The sequence below is a fragment of the Buteo buteo genome, chromosome 4 (assembly GCF_964188355.1).
Source record: "Buteo buteo chromosome 4, bButBut1.hap1.1, whole genome shotgun sequence".
NCBI classification, from domain to species: domain Eukaryota; kingdom Metazoa; phylum Chordata; class Aves; order Accipitriformes; family Accipitridae; genus Buteo; species Buteo buteo.
Window position 1 is genome coordinate 52,387,332 of NC_134174.1, and position 23,950 is coordinate 52,411,281.

The 23,950-nt window shown below is 39.4% G+C and overlaps 2 protein-coding genes across 14 annotated transcripts in view; one reads left to right on the top strand and one right to left on the bottom strand.

Annotated features, from left to right (window-relative positions):
* The first annotated feature begins 252 nt into the window (after positions 1-252).
* ZNF518A (zinc finger protein 518A) overlaps positions 253-23,950 on the top strand; it is a 62,581-nt gene continuing 38,883 nt past the window's right edge. For 3 of the 6 annotated variants that reach the window (XR_012650133.1, XR_012650134.1, XR_012650132.1), the window contains exons 1-2: positions 253-386; positions 2,417-2,540. Coding sequence is in view for 2 of the 6 variants with exons in the window: in XM_075026121.1 (XP_074882222.1) it covers positions 5,139-9,794 (4,656 nt within the window). In the remaining 4 variants the exon portion in view is untranslated. Of the gene's footprint in view, positions 387-449; positions 1,220-2,416; positions 2,541-2,649; positions 3,533-5,020; positions 10,713-23,950 lie in introns of those variants that run through there. The other 3 variants (XR_012650135.1, XM_075026121.1, XM_075026122.1) reach the window with 3 other exon arrangements.
* The window catches only part of BLNK (B cell linker), a 108,230-nt gene continuing 99,868 nt past the window's right edge, over positions 15,589-23,950 (bottom strand). For 4 of the 8 annotated variants that reach the window (XM_075026129.1, XM_075026127.1, XM_075026130.1 and 1 more), the window contains 4 exons: positions 22,795-22,874; positions 19,179-19,262; positions 18,031-18,186; positions 15,591-16,677 (listed from right to left, as the gene is read on the bottom strand). In XM_075026129.1, coding sequence (XP_074882230.1) covers positions 16,558-16,677; positions 18,031-18,186; positions 19,179-19,262; positions 22,795-22,874 — 440 coding nt within the window. In that variant the 3' untranslated portion in view covers positions 15,591-16,557. Of the gene's footprint in view, positions 16,678-18,030; positions 18,187-19,178; positions 19,263-22,794; positions 22,875-23,950 lie in introns of all 8 variants that reach the window. The other 4 variants (XM_075026125.1, XM_075026123.1, XM_075026126.1 and 1 more) reach the window with 3 other exon arrangements.

The following is a 23,950-nucleotide window of genomic DNA, read 5'->3' on the forward strand; positions in this document are numbered from 1 at the left end:
GGGAGGCCGCGGCAGCCCCGGGGAAGGGGTGCGGGAGGCCTCGGCCCTCCCGCCGGGTAGCCCGGCATAGCGCTTCCCCCCCGCCCCCATCCCAGCAGGAGGAGGAGGAGGAGGAGGAAGGCAGCGGGAGCTGCCCGTGCCGCAGCCTCGCCCCCACCGGCGGGGGCCGCCGCCCGTCGCGCCTGCGGGGCGGTGGCGCCCCACCCCTCCCCCCACCCGAGCACTACCCCCGCCCTGGGCCTCGTCGGCCGCCGTCCGTCTCCACAGGTGAACGCGTATCCCTCCGCCGCGGCCGCCCCCACCGTCGGGCTCGCAGCCCTACAGTCCCCGGATGGAAACTGTTATGGCCGCCAACAGCGACTCGCCGGGCTATGGAGAGCGGCGAGGTAACTCCGCGAGGGGCGCCGGCCGGGGATGGGGCGGGGGGGTCCCCGCGCGGTACGGGAGAGCGCGGTCCGGCGCGGGCTGCGGCGGACAGGAGGCGCGACACCGCGGCAGGGCAGGAGGCCGCCCCGTGGTACGGTTGAGCCGTTAAATAGTGCGCGCCCCCCACCCCCTCTGGCCGCGGGGCGGCCGGGGCTGGCGGCGGGGCGGCCGGGGCCCGCGGGCAGCGCCCGGCCCGCGGCGGGTAGTGGGCGAGAATGCCTCGTGGCCGGCGTCGGAGCCGCTTTTGGCGCCGTATCCCTCCGCCGGGCTACGCGAGGCCGGGCGAGGCGGCGCGGGCAGCGCGGCGCCCCCCCCCCCCCCCCCCCCGGGGCCGTGCGGTCGCCCTGCGGCGGGCGGCGCGGCCCGGCCCGGTGGGGGCGGCGCGGCCCGGCGGGGCTGCGCGGGGAGCCGGGTGGGTGCCGAGGAGGAGCTGAGGAGGGGGAGGCGCGCCCCGCTCGGCCCCCCTCGCCCCCACCCCGATTTCGGGGAGCGTCCGGCGCTGCCGCCGCGGTCGGGTGGAGCTCGCGGCGCGGCCCGGCCCTGGGGCGGCGACGGCCGCCCCGGGGGCTCCCCCGCCGGTCCGGCGTCACCGACCGCTTCGTGTTTTGTCCCTGCTCTTCCCTGCCTCCTCGTCCCGGGGACGGGAGGGGGACAGCCCCGCGCCCTGGCCCTGCTCCTCGCCCTGTGGGACCGCCGCTCGTTGACGGCGGGGCCGGCAGCCCCCGGCGGGGAGGCGGACGGGGAGCGTCCCCCCGGCAGCGCAAGAGCGGGCTGAGGGAGCGGTTGTCTGCAGGTACGTTAGCGGTGGCCGTGTTGTCGCTGGAGCGTTGAGCTGCTGTTCTCGTAAATGGCAAGTTTGCTGCGGAGCAGGGGTGTCTGCGTTCGTGTTTGTTAGCTTTGGGAGTGATTTGGTAATTCTTATTTTATATTTTATTTTTACAAAAGCAGCGTTTTGCTGTGTCAGGTAGATTGTATCTGACTGCCAGAAGCTCTAGCTCTATGGGATCCTGAAGTTCTAGCTCTGTAAGTTCCTGCATGTGCCCAGATCTTTGTAGAGATGAAGGCACTACTCTGAATTTGCAGACGTACGTAGGATGGGACCAAGCGTGGAAAATACGGTAGCATAGGGTTGTTTTTTAGTAACATTTAAATGAGTGTAAACAATTTTAAAACAAATCTTGAAAATACTACCTGCCTGGAAATGTACTTTGCATTTATGGTTACTTGTTCTAAATGGAAAAACTGTAAAAGGTACGTAACTTAGGAGTGTCTTACTCCTATCTGTCATTTATCACTAGATTAAAGCATATAGCTAAAACTTTTTTTTTTCCTCCATGCGTACTTTTTGTAAACAAAATACTGACATATTGGATCATTTTTAGGGGTTACTTATGCTTCTACCTAGTTTGGTGTTTATCTTTTTTTTTGGGGGGAGTTAACTGTGGTGTATGCATATGTATTTTCAGGGTTTGTATTCATTATATCTGCTTTATAATCTACTTACTTGTTTCAAATATTGTGAATGTAATATTCCACTTCCCTTCCAGACTTTTGCGAAAGTTTCTAGAAAATTATAATTAGGTCTTTGCTGTAGAATTTATTACAATTTTTACTTAACAAAAGATAAGCATCTTTTGAGTTCAAGTTAAAATTTGATGGACTGAGGTACTAGTTACTTCTTTATGCCTTTTTTTTTAAGTTATTATATGTTTATGGTTACCAGTTACAAATGCCCGAGATGTAGTGACAAAGCTAAGGTTAAAATAGGCCTCGTTAGGAGGAGTTTGCTAGTGATTTTTAATCCCACTTGTTAATTTAGAATTTGTATTGTATTTGATGGTGTTATTTGGGAGAGAGTTACAGTTTTTCTGTCTTCAATGTGTTAAAAATGCATATAATGTAAAATTGTGAAGGATTTGTGCTTTTCAGCTTATTCCTTCAGTTATGCTTGCATTTACACCTTTTAAAATACCTTTTCTTTTGTTTCCAGACCTTTTTGCAGTATTCCTCCTGACTGTGGCCTTTTCTGAGTCTTACATATTTACCTCTTCTATGTGTGTGGAAAAACTTTGAAAAGGCTGTTGAAGAATTGGACTCAAGTCTTTTCTTCATGTGTAAGTCTGACTTCTTGTTTGGTAATGTACATTTAAAGATCCCTGGGATTTTTTTTTTTTGTTACTAGTTGGCTGTTTCTAGTAAATATTTTTATTTGTCGTTCTGCAGGTGCTTGTCAATAGTACATGCTGCCCAATAATAACAAGGTTAAATTGTAATTTGTGTGGTTAATTAGTTAAAGGAGATTTCAAATCAGGTTTGCATATCCCCAGCCGAGACTCTTTGCCAAACATAAATGTTTTATCCAGTTAGTGAAATGTTGCCCAACTGAGGACAACGTTGGCCCCATGTTAAAAAGCCTGAGGCTTGTTCCCTGCAGCATACTCTACCCACTTTGGATTTTTATAGTGTTAATTGCATACATATTTCAGCTGTTAGTATTTGACAGTGTAACATTTTAATCTGAATGATAGGCAGCTACCATCAGGATGATGTATTGCATCACGCAACCTGTGATTGTTATGTGTTGCATCTGTGTATTAATAAAGTTCTTCAAGCTAACAAGTCCAAGTCATTTTTAGTTACTTATTCTTTATGTGGGAGTTCAGCTTGCTCCTGTTCAAATAAGGGATTTACCATTGACAAGAGAAAGTGTTATAATACGGGACTCTCTTGGTGAAAATGGAGTGTAATGTAGGTGAGTTGTTCTCTTCTGAAGGCTCAAAGTGGAGTAATATCCCATGTATTAATCTCCTCTGTGGAAGATGGGAAATGTATCATTGAGTTTAAAAATAAAAATCCTGTACCTAAAGTGTTTTATTTTGGAAAGACTCCCAAGGAGGGAGTGTGTGTGCACATGTCTGTGATATGTAGGTTTGTTTTTTTTTTTTTTTTTTTTGGAATGTCAAATGTATAGTTGAAATCTTGCAGGTGTCATAGCTGAAGAACACAGTTAATTGAATTTATTTGATATTGGAGTTTGTATAAAATGTCAAAGTCTGTTTTGCTTATTATTGTCAAGAATTGTGCAGAAATGCTAATATCTTTTCCAAAGGAATGCAATAAAGCATATGCTTTTAAAATAAAAAAAAGCTTTTCTTGCTATGTGATATGCGAACATGGCCTTGAAAATTTTTCAGTCTCCCATTTTCTTTGTCAGGTATTTACATGTGTGATGCTAGATATTTCCTTCTCAAAGGACTATAGGAAAATATTTGGAAGACAGTGGTGATGCTTATGATGGCCTGGAGCTCTAGAAGCAGCTCTTGAACTTCATCACAATGAGGGAGGGGATGTGATCATTCTTTCAGTTTGAATGTGAATAAAGAGGATGATGTAATGAGTTCCAAGTCTGTTGCTTCAGGGTGGGCAGGAGAACAGTGGAGAGAGAGCTGCTGATCAGATTTCAGCTAACACTTCAGTAACTTTTGCTAGTAAAGAAGAAAGTGATGCTGTGACTTCTACTACAGAAAAGTTTTTGGTAAAAAGTGTTATAGAATAGTGAAGAAACAGTTCTTCATTTTCAGTTTCACTTTCCGAAATTCAAGTTATTTTCGCTGCTATTACATTTCTGTTGATTTTATGCTGACATGTGGGAGTGTTGTTTCAGCATGCGCTTGAGCTGCTATAAATTGTCAGTGCAGCCTGTTATAGAAACACTGATATTAAGTCTGTAGCAAGACAATGATGCTGACCATACCTGTTTCAGCCTCTTAATCCATAGAGGAGTACTGTTGTCAGTCATGCACTTGCTCTGAAAAGATTAACCTATACCCAGGAACATATGGTGAGAAAACAGAGGTAACTTATATTTGTTGACTACTTCAGACTTGTGTGATACTGAAGGTAGGCATGTGAAAAATTCATTGTAGAGGAGTGTGGTGGGTTTTTTGGTGTTGATAAGGGTAATGTCTCCATTAGTGAAGTAGATTTTGTCAGATTTTGATTTTGTTTTTTCTTTTCTTTTTAAGCACAATAGTTAGCTACCAATAGAGTAGCAGACTTGAGTAACAAAAGTATCAAATCCTGCTGAATTTGACTTGTTTTTAGTACTTCAGCTAGGTTCAGCTAGCGATCCATGTCACAGAGGAGCTACTGTGTTTATATTTGCTTGAAATCCTGAATAAGTAATAAATGCTAGCTTCATCTTAAAAAAGCAGCTCTTGGGATTTCTCATGCTTACAGACTGTCCTGGTGGGAGAAAACCAAAATTTGATGGCATGGAATTTCAATGTTTTTATTTTTCAGTATGTGTTGTTCTTTAAAGTTTATTTTTCAAGAATTATGTACATTTTGTGGGGAAAAAAACCCCAAACAACAAACCACCAACACCCCCCCCCCCCCCCCCCCCCCCAACACAAACAAACAAGAAAAGGTTATGGTATAATGTCTAATTTTTTTCTCCTCATCTTTTTTCTCTCAAATGCTATTATAAAAATCAACAATTTCCAAGATTGGCATTTATTTATTAATGAATTGTAATGGGTGTCCTAATTGCATTAGTTTAAAAAGTAATATTTACTTTGTTTTCTAATTTCAGGAGAATAAAATGGGGAAGTTCTAGAACCTTGAGAATAACTCGGTGCAGTAGTCTTGTTTGCTGCAGGAACTAAGACTAATCTCAAGAATTCACTTAAAGAAAAGGAAAACCTAAAATCATGCCATCTGAAAAGGAACAGGTTTTTTCTGATAAAAAGCAAATTAATTTGTTAAAACACAATGCTGCAAAGAATTTTTCTACAGATACTACTTTGGGAAAAGCACTGGTGAATGATCCTTTAAGTATGATGACTCAACCAGCAATTTTAGATGTCAATGTCTTGTACGAACTAAAAAATGTGAAAATTGATTTACCCAAGGTGAACATTCCAAATGAAGTATTAATGAAACATGAAGTTGATAGATTTAGAAAACTCTTTCAGTGTAAACAGCAAACTGCAAGGAAGTCCTTAAGTCTAGAGAAAATAAACAGAAGCAATCCCAATTGTGCAGAGGGAAGCCACTTGCAAAATAAACCAGAAGTGCAATTTGAAGAAGGGTTGAAAACTACAGCAAAGATACTGAATTTCACTTGTACCAAGTGCAAAGATAACATTAGATACAGCCCAAATGATCTACAGAAACATTTTCAGCTGTTACACTATGGCGAGTTGCCTTTGTATCCTTGTGAGATGTGTAACTTCTCGGCTAATGACTTTCAGTCATTTAAACAGCATAGACGCACCCATCGTAGCACTTTAGTAAAATGTGAGCTCTGTAATGATGAACATATGTACACTTTGTTGGATTTGACAAAACACTTCACATCAAAGCATTGTATAAATGGTCACTTTCAATGTGAAAAATGTGGGTTTTCTACCCAGGATGTGGGCACATTTGTTCAGCACATTCATAGACATAATGAGGTTCCATACAAATGTGGAAAATGCCATCACGTAAGCTTTACAAAAGAGGAGTTCCAGAAACATATTCTTGTTCATACCAGTATGTTTCCTTTTGGTTGTCATTACTGCAGTTACAGCACACCACGGAAAGATTATCTTTTAAAACACATCATAGCTTTGCATAGAGACCACTTATATGCAAAAGAAAAACTGGAAAAGGAGAAATGTGAAAAAAGTATAGTGAAGACTCCAGCAGGACTGAAGCTTGTGTTAAGAAGGTATAAAATGGGAGCATCGAAAAAAGCTCTCTGGAGACGGAAAAAAATAAGCAGTGGAAGCGACAAAACTGGAGAAAAAAGTGCACAAGTGCTAAGAAGTGTGAATAAGATTCAAACAAAAGCTGAGGAGCTGAACCAGTGTATGAAAGATGTGGAAGCAAATGAAGAAACAGATCAAGTTATATATACAGAAAAGCATAATTTCATGGGTGGAATGCTCTCTGCTACTACTGCACAATACAATAAAGCAGATGATGGAACAAGTTATGGCCTGGGATTATTGAAAAATGCTGTTCATGGGCCAACGGTCTTGATGGTCAAAAACAATAAAATATCTGTTCCAGCAAATTACAGTGCTAAATTTATGGGATTTAAAATGGTAGATGGAAAACAACATATTGTGATAAAATTGTTGCCTACAAGTAAGCAAAACATACATTTGTTGGGTCAGAAAGCTGATCCTATTAAAGATGGTTCTACAACTCCTTTGCTACAGACTGCTGATCCCTGTGGCTTGTCTTCAGGTGCTATACCATGTGTAACTGATCCGTCAACCTTAAAGAACAATTCTGTTCACCCATTAACCTCCCCTCCATTTTCTTGTTCTGCTTCTCATTCAGGAAAAACAGAAGTGGAAAAACAAAATAACTCCTTATTTTATGGTAGGAGTGTTTCTCAAACTGTAGCACCTTCTAATGTAGCTGTAGGAAAAAGTTCGAATTATTTGCCAATGAAGTTGGGCTCAACTGTACCTCCATGTGATGAGGTGACAAAAGTTGGAACTCGAAGTAGTATCTCATGGGGAAGCTATAGTCCTCCAAGTCATCCTCAGGTATTACCACCCACTATTACAAATACGCTTCACTATGACCCTATGAAAATGCCCTTCTTTCCTGACCTGAAAATACAAAATGGTGGCCTGAATAATAGTAATGGAACCAATAATCTCTATTATTCAACTTCAGTGGATTCTTCTAATGAAGGGTTGCTGTCTTTCCACAACTATTCCAAAATGGACACTTCGGATAACCCATGTAGCATTTGGATGTCAACAGATGACAGATACAAAGAATTTATATCTAGCAAAACTGTTTCTTTTCAAAACAGTAGGAGAAGTGAATCTGCATCTTCATATTCAGAGTTGATGAAAAGCTTAAAACCAGAGAAAGTTATATCGGCCCAATCAAATATTAATAAAGCTTATGGACATGTAAACACTAAAAATAACTCTGTGTCTTCTAAAAGCCAATCTAAACGTGTTGTTGGCAGTGAGTGTTTTACAGAGGACCAGCATAATGGTCAGCAGTATTTGGATGCTAACATACATCAAGGCTTTGAGAACGTAGCTGAGAAATTCCAAGAAAATGCCTCTGATTGTGTTAACTCAGTCTTAATGCCTAAAATCACATCTGTTTTCTCATTGCAGAGTGAACAAGCAGCTAATTATTTGTCACCTGAAATAAACCAGTTACTGCAAGATGTGTTAAAAGTGAAAGCAACTGCTCAGCACGAATCCCACAGCAAGTCAAATAACTGCATAAAACTTCACTCTGACAAGCTGCTTTCTGGTCACGAGACAGGGAATAAAGCTTTTACACATTTAAAAAGCTCTGCAACTGCATGTGGTTTTCAGAGGCCTCCTTCTAATGTAGACTTTCATTTATATAAAAGAGAGTTGAACGCAAGATGTAGCACAAATGAAGGTACACGTTGTGGGAGAGAAAGGCAGACACCCAGGACATCATTTGATTCGCAGGGAATGGATAAATTATCCAGAACTCCGGGTGTTGGTACGTTGCTAAAAACTCATTCAGATGCAATCATAACGCAGCAGTTAGTAAAAGATAAACTACTGTCTATAACCCCAAATCCTAGCAGCTTTTCGCCAGTTCTTCCGGAACAGAAGAAAACCCTTTTAGTTCAGTCCCCTCCATCAGGATTTTTTGTTCCTTTGCACCTTGCTAACCAGCCCAGACTACAGGTGGTTTCAGGAAAATCTCTTCCGTCAACCAGTTCGTCAGATGGGCACATGACTAAAGGTGTACCTGCATCTTTTGTTTTAAATAAAGGACCTGGAATGATTTTCACTTTTAGCAGGGCAATTGGAACAGTTGCAAATGTCCCTAGTGATAGTTCTCAGGTTTTAGGGAGAGTTGCATCTAAAGAATATGGTAAAATAACCGTACCAGCTTCAAAAGTGGAGGGGAAAAACGACAGTTTCAGAAGCTCAAGAAGTTCCTGTAATAGCAGAGCATGTAGTACAGCAAATGACTCATTGAATAGCATGCCATTCAAAGGTCCTCTTGTAATTACAAACTCATCGGAGTCATCTGTGAATGGAATTTCTTCTGTGAAGGTGTTATCAGAGCATCAGGATGCTGTCTTTGGTTCCTTGGAGTCAGTAAACCAACAGGAAACTAAACATAAACAACGTGTTTATGCACTTTTGCCTGATGGACAGCAGGCAGTTTTTCTGAAATGTATGACACCAAACAAGCCTGCAGTTCATAAACATAGTGTTTTTCAGGATAATGCTCATTATCAAAATTGTCAACCAAAGAAAACTGGAGCCATGCAACAAAAGCTTTTGCTGAAAATTAAGACTTCTACTTCAGATACGCTGGCTGATACCACTCAGTCAGTAAGCAACTCAGTGCGCTCACTACAGTTGGATAACTTGCAGTCCCTTACTCCTGCACTAGCACAGAAACAAACTAATCTTACTTCTAATGATGCCTTAATCTTACCAGGTAAGTTAATGCCAGCAAATGCCTCTTTGGCAGGCTGTAATCCAGCATGTTGTGTTCCTTCTGTAGAACCGGTTTATTCTACTAAGTCTGCAGGGACACAGTTGCAAAAAGGTTCTATTGAGAGTATGAAAGTAATAACTGCTAACAACAGGAATAACTTTGGTAGTCAGAAGTCCACATGGAGCACCCGAAACAGAACCACGAAAGTAAAGCGTCGTTTAAAACAAACTGGGTCTAAAAGTTCAGAAACTGTGGGTGTGCAAAGAAACAAGAATTTCAAACGGAAAAGTAAGGATAATTGCCCAGAACCTCCAAGAAAGAAAGTAATGTTGCACAGAAAGTGTAAGGAAAAGAATCAAGCTGAAGTTGTTAATGAATCAGGTGGCCCTTACAAACCAAGGGCAACAAAAGAAACCGTGAGGACTTTGAAATTACTTCCTTTTAATTCTAAACAGCTTGTAAAATGCCCTCGGAGAAATCAACCAGTTGTTGTGCTTAACCATCCTGATGCAGATGTTCCAGAAGTTGTAAATGTAATGAAAACCATTGCTAAATTTAAGGGACATGTTCTTAAGGTTTCATTGTCAAAAAGAACTATCGAAGCACTTCTGCAGCCAGCCTTCTGCCATCCTTTCGACATAACTACTGATGATCTTTCTCAGAAGAGGCACAGGACAATAAAACCTATTAGCCCTGTAAAAGAAAGATTTGTCTTAAAATTGACACTGAAAAAGACTAGCAAAAACAATTACCAGATTGTGAAAACTACCTCTGATAATACCTTGAAAGCTAAGTTTAGCTGCTGGTTTTGCGGTAGAATATTTGACAATCAGGATAATTGGGTAGGACATGGACAGAGGCATCTGATGGAGGCTACTCGAGATTGGAATTCATTAACGTAATGATGACCAGTGAAGAAAATAACACTTAAATATCATACATTACAGTTTTTTAAAAAGAGAATCAATTTAATGAGGATACACAAGTAATTTTGTTTTGTATTTCAGTATTGTAACTGAAGTTTAAAAATGATGCAAAGTGCTTGTGTTTTAAAGCGAAGAGCAGATTTTCTGTTGCCATCAAGCTTTGAGATAGATCAAGGAGCTTTATGGTTTAGATAACTTGTAACTAACTGCAAATACAATTCCATAAAATTATATATTATTTTTTGTTACTACTATCATGTCCTATATTTTTATTCAATAGAATGAGTCTTCAGGGCTTTTGTTCTGTACATACTTAAGAAAACCTAAACATGTAAATATTTTTATACTTTTCAATTATTTGGTATAATTCTTGCACAGAAATTACCCGCCCCCTCCCCATTTTTCAGTTCTGTGCATGCACTACTAAAAGCAATTTTTAAAACGTTTTCAACTACACACAGCTGTTATCCTGAGATTTTTGTTATTTTCACTTGTTAGCTCTTGATTTTGTTTTTCAGGGATTGAACACTATTGTTAGCAAGTGCCTAAAAGATGTGAAGCAGTTTACATTTTGTCAACTGTGTAACCATAGGTCCATATAGGGCCATTTCCCCAATAGTTTCATTTAAACAAAGCCATATGTGAATGCTTTAAGCTATATTGCTATGCACATGACACTTGTACTATTTCTGTGCAGTTTGTCTACTTTCTTAGTGAAGTATTTTTCATATAAATTAATAAAACATGTTACGATTGTGTTAATACGGTGAGCCTGAGAATGGAATCAGTTGAAAATATACAGTATATATATTCATAATGTATATGATGTTTAAGAATGGTGAACATTCCTAATCTGTATTGACTCTGTCACTATTAAATTTGCTATACCTTGTATTTACAGAATATGACTGTGAGCATTTATAGAAAATATTTCTAATTTTTTTTATAGTATGGCTGCCACAAACCGTATAGGAAGGCCAGGATATGGTGAAGTGCAAAGCACCATTTCAGGCCTGTAACTGCATTATAGTTTTTTTCCAGGTGGATGTAATTTGTCCCCATAATGACTAAATAGTATTTTCTACCGTTGCTTATTCAGATGAACTGCCTTTTAGGGTACATGGTGTTTGGCAAAACCAAGGCTTGAGTTACTTGTCCGTCATTTTATCAGCCAGTTGGGTAATATTCCTAGGAGCCTGCTTGCTTCCTACTTACAGTTTTAAGGATCACAGTGAAGGGAGGATATGCTTCACATTTCTTAATGTTTATGTGAGGGTATGTAAACAAAAGACCGTATCTTATCCATAGTGACTCAGAGTATACAAATGAAAGTCCCTATTATCCACAGTAATTACTGTGTTTAGAGGCTTTGTCCTCCAGAGTCTTAATGAACCTGGAGGCTAGATCCAGTCTTCAGTGGGAGTGCCTTTACCATATGGCACCTTTAGCCTAAGTACTGGAAGATTACATCTTAGGTGTGTAAGTCAGCTTCCCAAAGTATTGATGGAAAAGCTGTCAAAATTGAGTGCTGGACTTGGAGAGGACTGGGGCATTTAAGTCTCTGAGGTTTTAGGTTGTATGCAAGTCCAGGGGTAGTTCTCTGACTATTTCCATGAGGCAAAAGTGAAGCTTGACTTGCTACCAATGAAACAATTGGAAGTCTTTCACGGATGTCACAGGGATGTCACCAGTAACAGAATTTGACTTATGTTTTAAAAAGTGTTAAAATGAAAATGATTTTAAAAAAAATCAGTAGCTAGATATGTTTTTCTTTCTTACTGTGTCTGTTGGCAGGAAGATGCACACTAGCCTTGTAGCTGGTGAGTTATTTATGGGAGTCAGCTGAAGTACCCGAGACAGTCAAGGCAGCATAGTTTGGGTGAATTAATATACAGTTGGTGTGTGCTCTGTATCAAAATTGGATCATTTTGTGCTGCACAATGGGCTTGAGCTCTGACATTAATTTGGCTGGGAACTTTGAAGAAGACTAGCGTAGTGGTGAGGAAGTGTGTTGGAAAGAAACAGCATTAGGAAAAGACAAAAATGTGTTAAGCTTTTTTGACTGAAGGATCTGTTGGCTGCCTCAGCTTGCTCTCCTATAAACCCTAAAACTGAACCCCTGAACTCTGGACATTGTCATTGCCTCCTTTGGCAGAAATATCTGTGAAGTTTGTTGCTAAAACTGACTCGGTGCTACTTCACCAAGGATGACCAATTTTTGTTAACAGTTACTTAGCACTGAGGTGGAAGTTCTGCTGTAGAGTTAGGGTTTTTCTCTATATTGATGAATCATGAGAGTGACAACTGTCACTAGAATTTTTTTCCATCCAGCTTGTTTTCCTATGAATTGGGTAATGTTAAACAATACTGTGAAAAAGAACATTGTAAAGCTAGGAAATGTTGAAATAAGCTTGCTTTATTCAATCTTAATTCATTGTCATGTGTCACTTTATCCATGGACATCCATCTCATTCAGTGCAGAGAACTGCTGCTCCCTCTTGAGCAGTGATTTAATATTTTGTTTTCCCACCCTTAATTATGATGATGTATTATTTACACACATTGCTCAAGTACTATTCTGAATATATATAATTATTTTTTTCTTACGAGCTTTTCCATAATGCTTTGTTTGAGGTCCTAAGAGTTTGGCACTTCTGCAGATCAGATTTCAAAGTATCTCGAGACTTCAGTGAAATTAAGATCACAATAAATGATCATCAGGAGAAAGTTTGGCTTAAGCAGTCTCACCAGCATTGCAGTGGATGGTGCAGTAGAAGGTGCAGGGACAATATACAGTTCTTCAGTGAAATGCTCAACTGCTTTAACAAGACGAGGCTACCTTTTTACTGTCTGACTCCTGCAATGTTTGTTTGCGCATTTCTCAGCATCTTCAGTAAATGGGAAAGGTATCTTACAAATATCTTACCAGTCTTTCATTACACAGCTATGATTTATCCCTGAAGTACTGTGTCAACCAAGTGAAACACATAAATCCATATGGAAAAATAGTCAATGATCATACATTTAATGCTTGTATTGTAATGGATATATGTGATGTGACAAATTAAGGTTGCACAGGTAACCTGATCTGAAGAGTGTCTTGATTTTGAGTGCTTGACTTTGCAACCATAACATTTTAAGATAGCTTGTAACGTTGTGCATATAGCAAGGTAAGAAGACCTTAACTTGGTTATAGTGTTTTGGACATACAGAAATAGATGCAAGTGCAGAGGCAACAAGTGTTTGTACAGTGTTTGTGTAAAGTGGCCTAAAATCTAGCCCATTGTATATTCTTTGCAAGATGTGTATTCATTGGTAAGTCATGGTTTCTTTTCATCAGTAATTTTGATGTTTTAACAAAAAACTTGCGTTCAATATTTGTTCCAGGGCTGTTGTCATGTGAGACCTGTTTTTTTAACAACACTTCCTAAGAATCTCTGCCTGCTGCTGGTGGTTTAGATTGAATGAGGAATGTAAAGGAGGAATGTAGTTCTGTAACTTGCATGTCTGAACACTTGGATTTTTGAGAATGCAAGTTCTTACTCCTTTCATGGAACAATGTTGTCAGGAATGATGTGCAGTACTCATTGTACTCTCCTTTCTGTATCAGGTAGGCAGACAACACTTCTGCTCCTTTGTACATTAGTAAATACGATACTTTGCTCTGAGTTCTCAGACAAAAAATTTACTTCATTTTAAAGCCAATTTTTTAATTCTACTTTTACATCTTCCTTTGTTTTTTTTTCCTAGCTATTCAGTTAATTACATGGAAGAGAAATTAGCTAACAATATCCAAGAAATATGGGAGGAGAGGTGTGTTCCTATGTCTGTCAGAGGTCAGACTTGACATACCTGCTACCTGGTGGAAACACCTGACAGCATTAACTAGCAGCAACTGCTGGCACTGCAACAGTTGTACGATAAAAGTTTCAGGTTGATTCAATATATAATCAATAGCATCAGGATTTTTAACATAGCATGCTCCATCCTGAGTACTAATTTATTGTATACCCTTGCAAAATGCAAAATTAGCACTCACGATGGAGCATGCTGTGTTAAAAATCCTGATGCTATTGATTCAGCAGTCAACACAGAATCTAGGAAATGGTAACTTGGTGCAATCCTATACCTGAAACTTGCTCAAACCTTTCTCTTCTCCAGCTAAAATTGTGTTTCAAAATATGTCTACACCACAGTCTGCCCAAGCTATAAAAGATCTGGCTTGGGTAAGGAAAGCAGAGTTAACTAGTCTGCTTCCTTTCTTCCTCCATAAAACTGTGAGTATAGTAAAATAGGTGACCACGTACTGGTGGGTTTGTCATCCTGTCCTGTTCCCCCCCCCCCCTTATTTTGTGCCTAGGATGTTTTCCTCTCAGGATGAATGGATTATTTTGTGGAAGGTGGTGTTGCCTACTACATCCCTGCCTCATTTTGTTGTCAAAACTGTAAGGTACCCCTGTAATGATGTAGAACATGACTAAAAAGAAAGGAAGGGTTTGAGGATGAAAGTAGTTGAATGTTTATCTAATCTAGAGCATATTTGTTATTTGTGGATCAGCCACAAAGTTAGGTGTAGTGCTGAGCACTTAAGAGCTGAGGGGCAGGAGCAGCAGTGCTTTGAGTATGGAAAGGGCTCACTATTGCTAATTACCTTAAAAACCTGATACTTAGTCTCTCATATGAAAGTCTGTAGGTACACCTGAGTTTCACTTTTTCATGCCTTTTTCCCCCCAATTCTAGAATGATGGTGATACTACACATTTAACTCAGAAAGCAGTATTTGAAGAACCCAGACACTTTTGTGAGGACCCAATATATAAAGGTTAACAAGAAACAGTTTTGTTAAGAACAAAGTTTAAATGCTGTGCAGGACATGAGTGAATAAGGCAAGGACTCTACATGCATGCAAAGAAAGCTAAATATTGAGTGGCTGCTTTTTCACACACTGTTTTCCATTGTGAGTATTGCTTGAAACAGGAACCTTCTAAAGTGATGTTTCACGTAACTAAATAATATCAGAGTACCCACCCATATGGGAGTAAAATAAGCTTGCAGAGACTAATAACTTTTGTTAATTTTGAGGCCTTGGCAATCTTAATGTTCTAAGCATCACACTAATACTAAGTGTAGTATTAGTATAATACTAATTAATGCCAACTGAACAATATACTAAATGTAGCATTTATGTAGTACTGTGAACAGTCTGTCATAGGCAGGCTTGTGTGAAGTCTGTATACGTTGTTTCTTACTTGCAGGTGTCACATTTGCTTCACATCTGGGGTCTTATCTGTTGCTGAGGGAAGAAAATAAGACCCAGCAAAGTAGGTAGCTAGGTGCTGAACATCTTTGTCACATTAGTAAGCAGTTCTTTCTAGAAGACAGGTGCATTACTTGTAGAAGTAATTGATCAAAACCACAAGGAAGTAGTTGCAGAATACAGCTACAGCATAGCTCTAAGTGTCTTGCTGAGCCTTTGCAAGTCTTGGCTGAATCTTGCCTTAAATGCCTTGCACATAATCCTAGAGAACAGTGCCTAATCTGGAACAAAAAGAACAAAGCAGGTATGTATAGAGTGTCAATTTTGGAAGATAGTTTTAAGATGGATGAGTTGTCAGGTCAAGTGAAATCAAACACCTCTAGAACTAATTAACAACTGTTCCTAAAAGTTTTTCATTGGTGTAATTTATACATTCATCAATTTAATTTTCACCGTTTTAACCTTTGTAGAAATTACTTTGTTCACAATAATATAATAAGTAAACCACTGATGGAACAGGCTTGAAAAAAGAAAGGTTGTTTTTGGTTTTTTTTTGTGTGTGTGTGTCTGTAAACTAATTCTGCAAGAATTGAGTGGGTGGTTGGTTTAGCAATGTGCCTGGGTCACCAATGGTAGGCAATCTGAAGACAAAAGAGTTGAGAGCTATTAAGCCAAATATATATGCTGAAGCTGTGAAAAGTGATAGTTTTTATAACAACAGAACTTGTGAAGGAGCACATATAAATATACACATTAAAATATCAATGATAGCAAATTGATGCTTTCTCGCTGGAAGGATGCTAAGAAATGTGATCCAGAATGTCTCCATATGCTGTTGACTTTACAATATTTTTAATTTTATTTGCACATTTGAAAATACAAACAAAAATATTAATGAAACAAGAGTAAAGCCAAGGAAAAGGACAATACATGTCCATTAATTTAAAACACTCAAGACAGCTTTATTGCCACTAAACACATGAAGTACAGTCCTACTTTCAGCTTGTACACAGCAGTACATTAGGTTGAGTTGCTCTAACTTCTGGGGCTGTGCACTTTACAAAGAAATTGCTGAAAGCTGTGATAGGTGGTAAATGTAACAAATGGAAAGAGTAGATCACTGTGGGTATTCTCTTTTTTAAAGTGAAAATGTCCTACAGGAAATCTGTCTTTAAATAGCAGTCAAAGGACCAGGCTGTGGTATGCAGTTATTCTTCACGTGACTTTGAATACCTGTCTTGTCACAGATGGAAGCCACAGACGAGGATGTATCTGCTTTAGCTTCTTGTGTTAAATATGAGTGCTTTTCTGATAGAGGTGACATGGGGTTGAACTTTATGAACTGCATCTCTTGCTACTCAGTAGGTGCTCTTAAAGAGTATTTTCCATCATTTTGGATTTTCTTCTTTTAATACCTGATCCACATGTTTTGGGATGTTGAAAGAAATGATTAAAATTCTTCATTTAAGCAGTTTAGTTTGATTAAGAAACTCTTACAATGTGTTTCAGTTTCGTCGAGTCTTTTGTGTTGTTTTGGCTGTCAATTAGAACCAGGGAGGTGCGCTGATGATTCTCTACTATTTCAGCAACACTGTCAAAGCGCTGGATAGAGAAAACAAACATTAATTAGTGCTGGCTTCCTTTAATGCTCTAATATTGACAGTAATCACTGCATCATCTTTTTCTCTTCTCCCACCAAGGGAGTGGAGCTATGACTCTTAGCAAGGAAGATGCTCTGCCTTTTAGTAAGAGCACTGATCCTGCTCTTTGTCCTGATTCTAGTCATAAACAGATTAAATTTTGGACAATAGAAGATACTATGGCCACTAGCCGTCTCATTTTATGGTCCTTTCCATTTGTGATTGCCACCTGCACAAACTGAACCACAGAGGTCGCTACATGGCATATTAAACTGATGCCGCTTTTAGTTTACCTTAATATATGTACATCAGGCTGCAGACTGTGGCAGTTTGGAAGCTGCTTCATCTGTGGTTCAGCCACCTCAGAGGGAAGGTGATCTCCAGCAGTAATGTGTTCCAGACAGCCATCAGTGAGAACTGTTTTAGTTATGCAATTTTAATGTTTGTTACTGTAAATTAATATCCAGAATCTGCTAGGTCTGTTGTTTTTCCTTTTGGTCTTTGGTTAAATACAGATTTTGGACTATCTTTCTCTTTTTCTCATGAGGTCATTTTTGACCCTTTGTTGTAGGCCAGATGAGTTCCAGGCTATTATTTATTCTATAACCTCAAAACCGTTGCCTGGGAGGCAGATAATTAGGCTAAGGCAAGCCTACTTTCGCATCCCTGAAAAGCCTACTCTGTGCAGTGATAACAGTTTTTATTGGTATTTGGGTTCCAAGTTTCTGTTTTGCCATCAGAGTAATTATCTGTGTGGTATAATAGCTAGCCAGTGATTTTTGCACTCTAGAAGTAGTTTAACATTTTCTTTATGTGAAAATAGGATTAAAAGCACTATCATTCTCATTTTTGATAGAGGTTTTTGTGTTTGTTGGTTTTGTTTTTTTTTTTAATTTTTGTTTGGGTGGTTTGGGGTTGGTTTTTTTTTTTTCTTTTCTTTTTTTTTTTTTTTTTTTTGAGCATGGCTGTCTTCCTTTATGATTTTCCAAGAAACTTAAATGGACTCTTAAGTAGAAGGTGAACAGAGGACTATAAACAGCTGGAGAATTTATCTAGCAGCTGCAGCTCTGATCTGATAATTTTTCAAAACAGTTCTATGAGTATGTTTTAAACTTGATCTGTGGTTTTAATTACGGTATGCAGGAGCTGATGGTACACTGGTTTCTCTAGCTTGATACATCAGTCATTATATGCAGTATACTTTTATCTTGATATGTGAAGAATCCTTTTGGTCATAGTGCAATACATCTTAATCCTTGCTTATTAAAGGTATATAACTGAAAACTGTTAGGAAAAAAACCCCACATCATCTCACCTCTTCACCACTTTTTTCTCTGCCCAGTGCATATTGTCTTGTTGATTCAATAAATCGTATAGGAATGTTGTATACTCTTCTGTTGTAAAACACAACCAGTGTGTATGGTTGCCGTGAATCCTGTCCAGAACTCTTTCGTATTAGAAAAGATCCATCCTAAAGAGAGAAAAGTAGTAAGTGTATTCAGCTCATTTTTTTCCAACAACTTACTTTGGTTTTAGCTTAACATTTTCATCTATATTAGCATTAAACCCTTCTCTCCCATTAGAAAAACTGTACAGCAGGAGCTGACAAGTAGCATGTATTCCTGCTGTGTAACAGTAGCTTACAAAGGTGTCATTTAAGAGTCACTTTTGCTGCTGTCTGTTCTCTCTCAACCAGAGAAAGAAAGAATAAACAAACACACAGCGGCAGCAGTCTGTTGGGGTCCACAGATTATTAGGAAATGAAGTTACCATCAGTGGCAGTAGGTAGGCAAGGCGGCAGTGAGAGGTGGAGATACTGTTTCTCCAGAGCTGCAAAAAGCACTCTGATAAAGATGAGCACCTAGAGCTACTGACACTGTAGCCCAGTGCTTACTAGTTAGCAGTAGCCTACACTGGTGATAACCCCAGTGCTCTGCCCCTTTATACTACTTTGTGGAATTAGGCAAGAGTAGAAATTTATTTGATGCTGAGGACGCAACTCTACGTGTTACTGTTCCCTTCTGTGACACTAGCTTTCGTACACAGAATAGCTGAGAGAACTCAAATTCTCTAAACACCTAAATGCATATCAAAATGCTTAGCAGCATCAGCAGCTGTTTTTACATGAGCCATTGGACAGCGGTGGAGATAATTTAAAAGTTATGGGGCTTTGCCTCCCATTTTAATGGATGCATGTGAGCTATCAGATCTTCCTCTCTAGTCTGTAATAGCTTTCTCTGCAGTGCACCAGGCTTTGAGTTATACTAATGCAACTTCGTCTTGGCGTGGAAACCATAGTTAAATAGTTTCACCACAATAATTTCATGTTTGACAGTATTTGCATGGCACAGTATTGTGACCTGTTCAGAATACAACTGATGTTCTTAGAATATTTCTGCTTGTCTTTTGATTTTTTTATTTGAAGTTTTTTCATAAATTGGACATTGTTTACAAGTGACCTACCTTGTTTGATCGGTACAATGCATCTTCTGCCGTTTTCCTATCACAGGTAGCAGCATACCATGCTTTACTATAAACACCAGCATCCTAGAAAGAAAGAAACAGTGTTTCACCTGTAAAATAATAATGATAATAAAGAGTATGGCCTGTAGGGGAGTTACTACTAAATAATGACAGCTGTGAAGAACTCAAATGCAGAACACTTTAGAAAACACAGAATTTAGAAAATTCTTTGCCAGGAGCTTACAAATTTGTTGGATAGAGGAAGGACAAAGAAAAACTAGTGTGGCAAAACAGTGGTAACAGATGTGTGATAGAAGGCTGATACATGACAGAAGAAAGAAAGATACTCTGAGGAAAGTAGTCAGATTCAACTGGAGGATAGTTTTGTATTTTTAAAGCAGGAAGCTATTCTAGTAGAGTTTAAAGAGGGTATCCAAGAAATGTTGAGGAATAAAATTGACCATTAACAATTTAAATGCTGCTCAGCTGTGGGCTAGCCAATTAAATGTCCAGATTTGGTAGGCACCTAAGCTTTGGGAATGAAGTTTCCCCATATACTTAATGCTATTTGTGAACATGATCACAACTGCCTCCATCTGGATAGCACGGAGGTTGGATAAGTGCATCTTAAGGACAAATGGATGTAGTCTACAAAACAGAGGAATAATTACTGTCTTTCCTCTACTAATACAGCAATTCAACCCTCAGTGCTTTCACCTGAGACATGAGATACAGAGTCAGTTCTGGTTCTCTGTTGGATTGAGTCTGAATATATCTTTACATTTGAAACAGTGCTCTTATGTAAAAGGCATAAAACCATGTTTACTCTGGCAAAGAATTACATCTGTGACAATGCAAGAGCAGCTTATATCTCTTGGGTGCCTCATTTCTGTATGTTATCCCCTGTGAACACCTCACAGAGATCATCCTTCCTCCCTCCATTCTGTTAAATGCTTGGCAGTGTTCTGTACAGTAAATGAACTTAACCTGTTCTTCCAGTGGAAAACATGGGACAAAGGACTTCATGGATGGGGGCATAGGTGCAGACCTGAAGATACAAGGTAGAAAGATTGGCACCCTAAAGATAGGTGAGTTCTGTTTTAGAAGATAAAAGCTCTCATAGCAAAGGAGGTGCAAAGATGTGAGGAGGTGATGGCAGTTGGGAGTGAGTGGTACAAGTTTACAATTTGAGTAAGAGAAGTGGTAGAAAACTGTAGTAAGATGATGCAGGATTGAGTGTACATTTGGGAACAGGAGTGGAGTTTAGGGGAAAGGTATGTGGGATTTTAGAGAAGTATGAAAAGAAATTATACTCAAGAGAAGGCCAGGATCAGGGATTAGAAGCAACATGAAACCTATGTATTATCAGACTTCAATAGCTAGAAGATTAACTAGTAGGTTATAAAACCAGCCATCATAAAAAGTGAGCTCTTACCGAGGAGGTTGATGCAAAAGCTAACTCAATTGAGTGGGAAGGCTACAGAAATAGTGCTGAGTATTTCCTAAGGAATACTTGCTGGGTATTAACATTCCTAGACATTTGAACCATTTTGCTCCAACTTTATAGTAACAAGCTTACTGATAAAATTAATTTTCACACAAAAGCTTTGTCACCTCTGTACAAAACAGATTAAAGATGAAGTTGCACATTATGGCTGAGCTGGTCTAGCTGGCTTATTGCAGCCAAAAAGGGAATGTCTTGGCTTCTCTCTTGTGCTCATTTTGTTGCTCCTCTGATCCCGCAGTGAGATAATTCACTTCATTGATCTCGCAGAAAAGAAATCTGTTACCTTTTTTGTTTTGTCTTGTGTTTGACTGCCAGGTTGGTTTTCAGTCAGTTTAATGAGTTGGCTCAGCCCACTGCAGGATCAGAGAAATAGCAGAGAAGCCTGTGGCAGGGAGGGGAGTTGACAGTGAGGAGAAAGCAGAGCCTCCATTTTGGGGCCTTGCACTAGATTCTTAGATTGCCTCAAGCCATAACATACAACATTACCTCCAAAGTTCTTCCATCTATTTCTCCAGTCACTCTATTCATTGGAAAAAGATAGGATGAGAGGAATTGCAAGTATGCAAGGTACTCCGCCACTTAGAGAATGAGTCTAGTAAACCAATCTTTGTTCAACAGAACAACTAATCAACTGCGCCCAGACCGTTCTTCTAGCATTATCTGTGGCCTATAATCTGGAAGCAGAGAGCTGCTGCCAAAGTTTGGATGGGAACCAAACAAATAATGAACTTTGTAGGCAAGAATCATGTCTGCAAGCACCTGTATTGTGCAGGATGCTACAGCAAATGATACCACTGTACATAAATGGTGGGAAAATAACTTTTTTTTTTTTTACACAAAATGGATGTTTTATTAAGCTCTGGTTTTGCCCATGGCTATTACATAAAAGCTGCAAATGTAATTGCTACAAGCTGTTTATTTAGTGTCTGCTGGATTGTTTATTTGAAAGCAATTTTTATAATAAATATCCAGTATGACATACTGTTAAAATTTTTCCAGAACTTCTAAGTCCTTTGTGTTCTTCACTGTTGTATTATCTTTGTCATGTCAGGCTTTAGAACATTTAATGTTATTGGCTCTGCATAATAGAGCCTTTGTTTTGCACTCAACAGAACTATTTTTACCTTGTTTGTGACTACTGGGCTAATAAGAATGGCTTTCTGCATTTTGCAGTCTCCCTTCATCCAAAATGAGAGTAAGGAGAATAGCACTGAAATGAAAATAACTTTGCATTTGCTTACATTATTCAAAACTTAATGTTGCAACAGAACACAGAAAAAAAGAATTGGTCGTAAACCTGACAGCATTAACTCTAATGAGAAGAGGTCTGTTTAAAAGTAACAGAAAGGAGTAGGACTTGAGAGAGACTAAAACACGTAGCGGGAGACATCACTATCCTCTGGGAGAGGCAGCAGTGACTTTCTTCTCTGTTCTTGAAACTTTGCTGACACCCCAGACTGCAATAAATAGGGCAATGATCATAAAAGTGATTCTGCCCTCTGCATCCTGCTGTGTGGGGCCAGTCAGCAGAGCATCCCTGTTTCCTCCTACAAATTTCTGGGATTTCTTGGCACATCACATCAGTGCAGGCTAATACTGCATATAGCTTCATTGTATCTGCTTGGTGCACATTATTATCTTTCAGGACACAGTATGTACAGCTATAAGTTAGAAAAAAGGAGGCATTTAAAAAGTCTTTATAGCCATCTATATCAATGACTATACTTGAATACATCACCACAGATTTCCTTGTTTGAAATGATGTCAGAGTATTATGAACTGGGGAGTCAGAAGACCTGAAACTAAGAAGCTTATTCAGGTTTTGTTTAAAGTTACTGGTAGAGTGCCAAGGTTTGATATAATGCTGTTTACATAGTTTTCTACAGTTTGTTAAAGGTGTCTTATGCTGTATGTTCTTAAGCATTTTTTTGTATGAAAGCTAACATTCATATTATTTGTGCTACAGAAAATCTTCACTGCAAAAGGGGATGTGGATGCCCTCCACAAAAGGAGCATGATTTTTATTTAGAAAGGGGATAGGGGGGGAAATACTACTTTAAAGTAAAAGATAGGAAGATTTCTGTAACGTGAATTTAGCTAATGTTATACCTGGTCTGCAGTACTTGAAATAGATGAAATGCTGCTGTGAGGGGAAGTACCCAGAGAACGATTTGCAGCTTCTGGCACTTCTAGAAAAGAAAAAGAACAATATGTATAAGTTTTCAAAGTATGTTTGTTATGCTGCAAGAAATTGATTTGTTACAAGGACTTTGGAAGATCTGGAAATGCTTGAAATTTGGTATCAGTCAGGAAAGCTATCTACTGTAAATGGATGGGCTCTAAGAGCCTGGGACACTTGCCTGCTCAAAAGAGGAGCCTTGCTTATAAAGAGAGAAACAGTTTGGTTAATAACAGTTTGCTTAACAACTTGGTTAACAGCCAGAGCTGGAGTTAAAATGCACAACACCACCACCACCTAAGTGAATCAATGTCGCAATAAAGAAAATGCAGGAACACAATGCAAAAAGCACTCAGTCCAGTATGAGAAGTAGTCATATAGGTGAGGGATTCAGGAAAACACATGTAGCTCAGAGATCATTTTTCACTGATTTAGTCCAACTGAAATGTTTGTATATGTGTGCAAGAGGTCTAGGCAGCTAGATAGGGAAACAGAACTAGTCGGAAAGATTATGAAGCTTAATTATAATTGTAATAACAAAGCATAGTAGAAAATAGCTATTGGGGCTGAAATACAGATGTCAAAGAGTTTAAGAAATTAGAAGGGAAATGGTTAAGTAGTGTTGCATAGTAATATGATATGATAGAAATACAGTAAATAAGAATAGATAATTGTTTTCTGGTAAAACAATCTTGGTCAAAGATAGTACAAGTGTCTGCTCTAGGTACTTGTGATCAGAGTTGGGTACAGATCAATATCATTATACTAGAGAAGATGACTGTAGAAAGTTGAGTGGTACTTATTCTGTTATTATGGGAAGGTTTATTTGCTGTTTTAATTATTTGGGGGAAAAAATGCTAGTAGGATTGTTAGCACTCACCTATTCCTGGACATGATACTTTGCAGACTGCTTTATCAAATCTTCACTAATATAATTTTGATTTAGACTTTGGTTTCAGAAAGCAGTAAGAATGTTAGAAAGGAGGTCATACAGTGACTCAATTAAAAATTCAATTGGACTGGAGAGCTCCAGACATCTGCATGAAGTAGGTTTAGAACTTCTTTTGTAGTAAAGATGCAACTGTC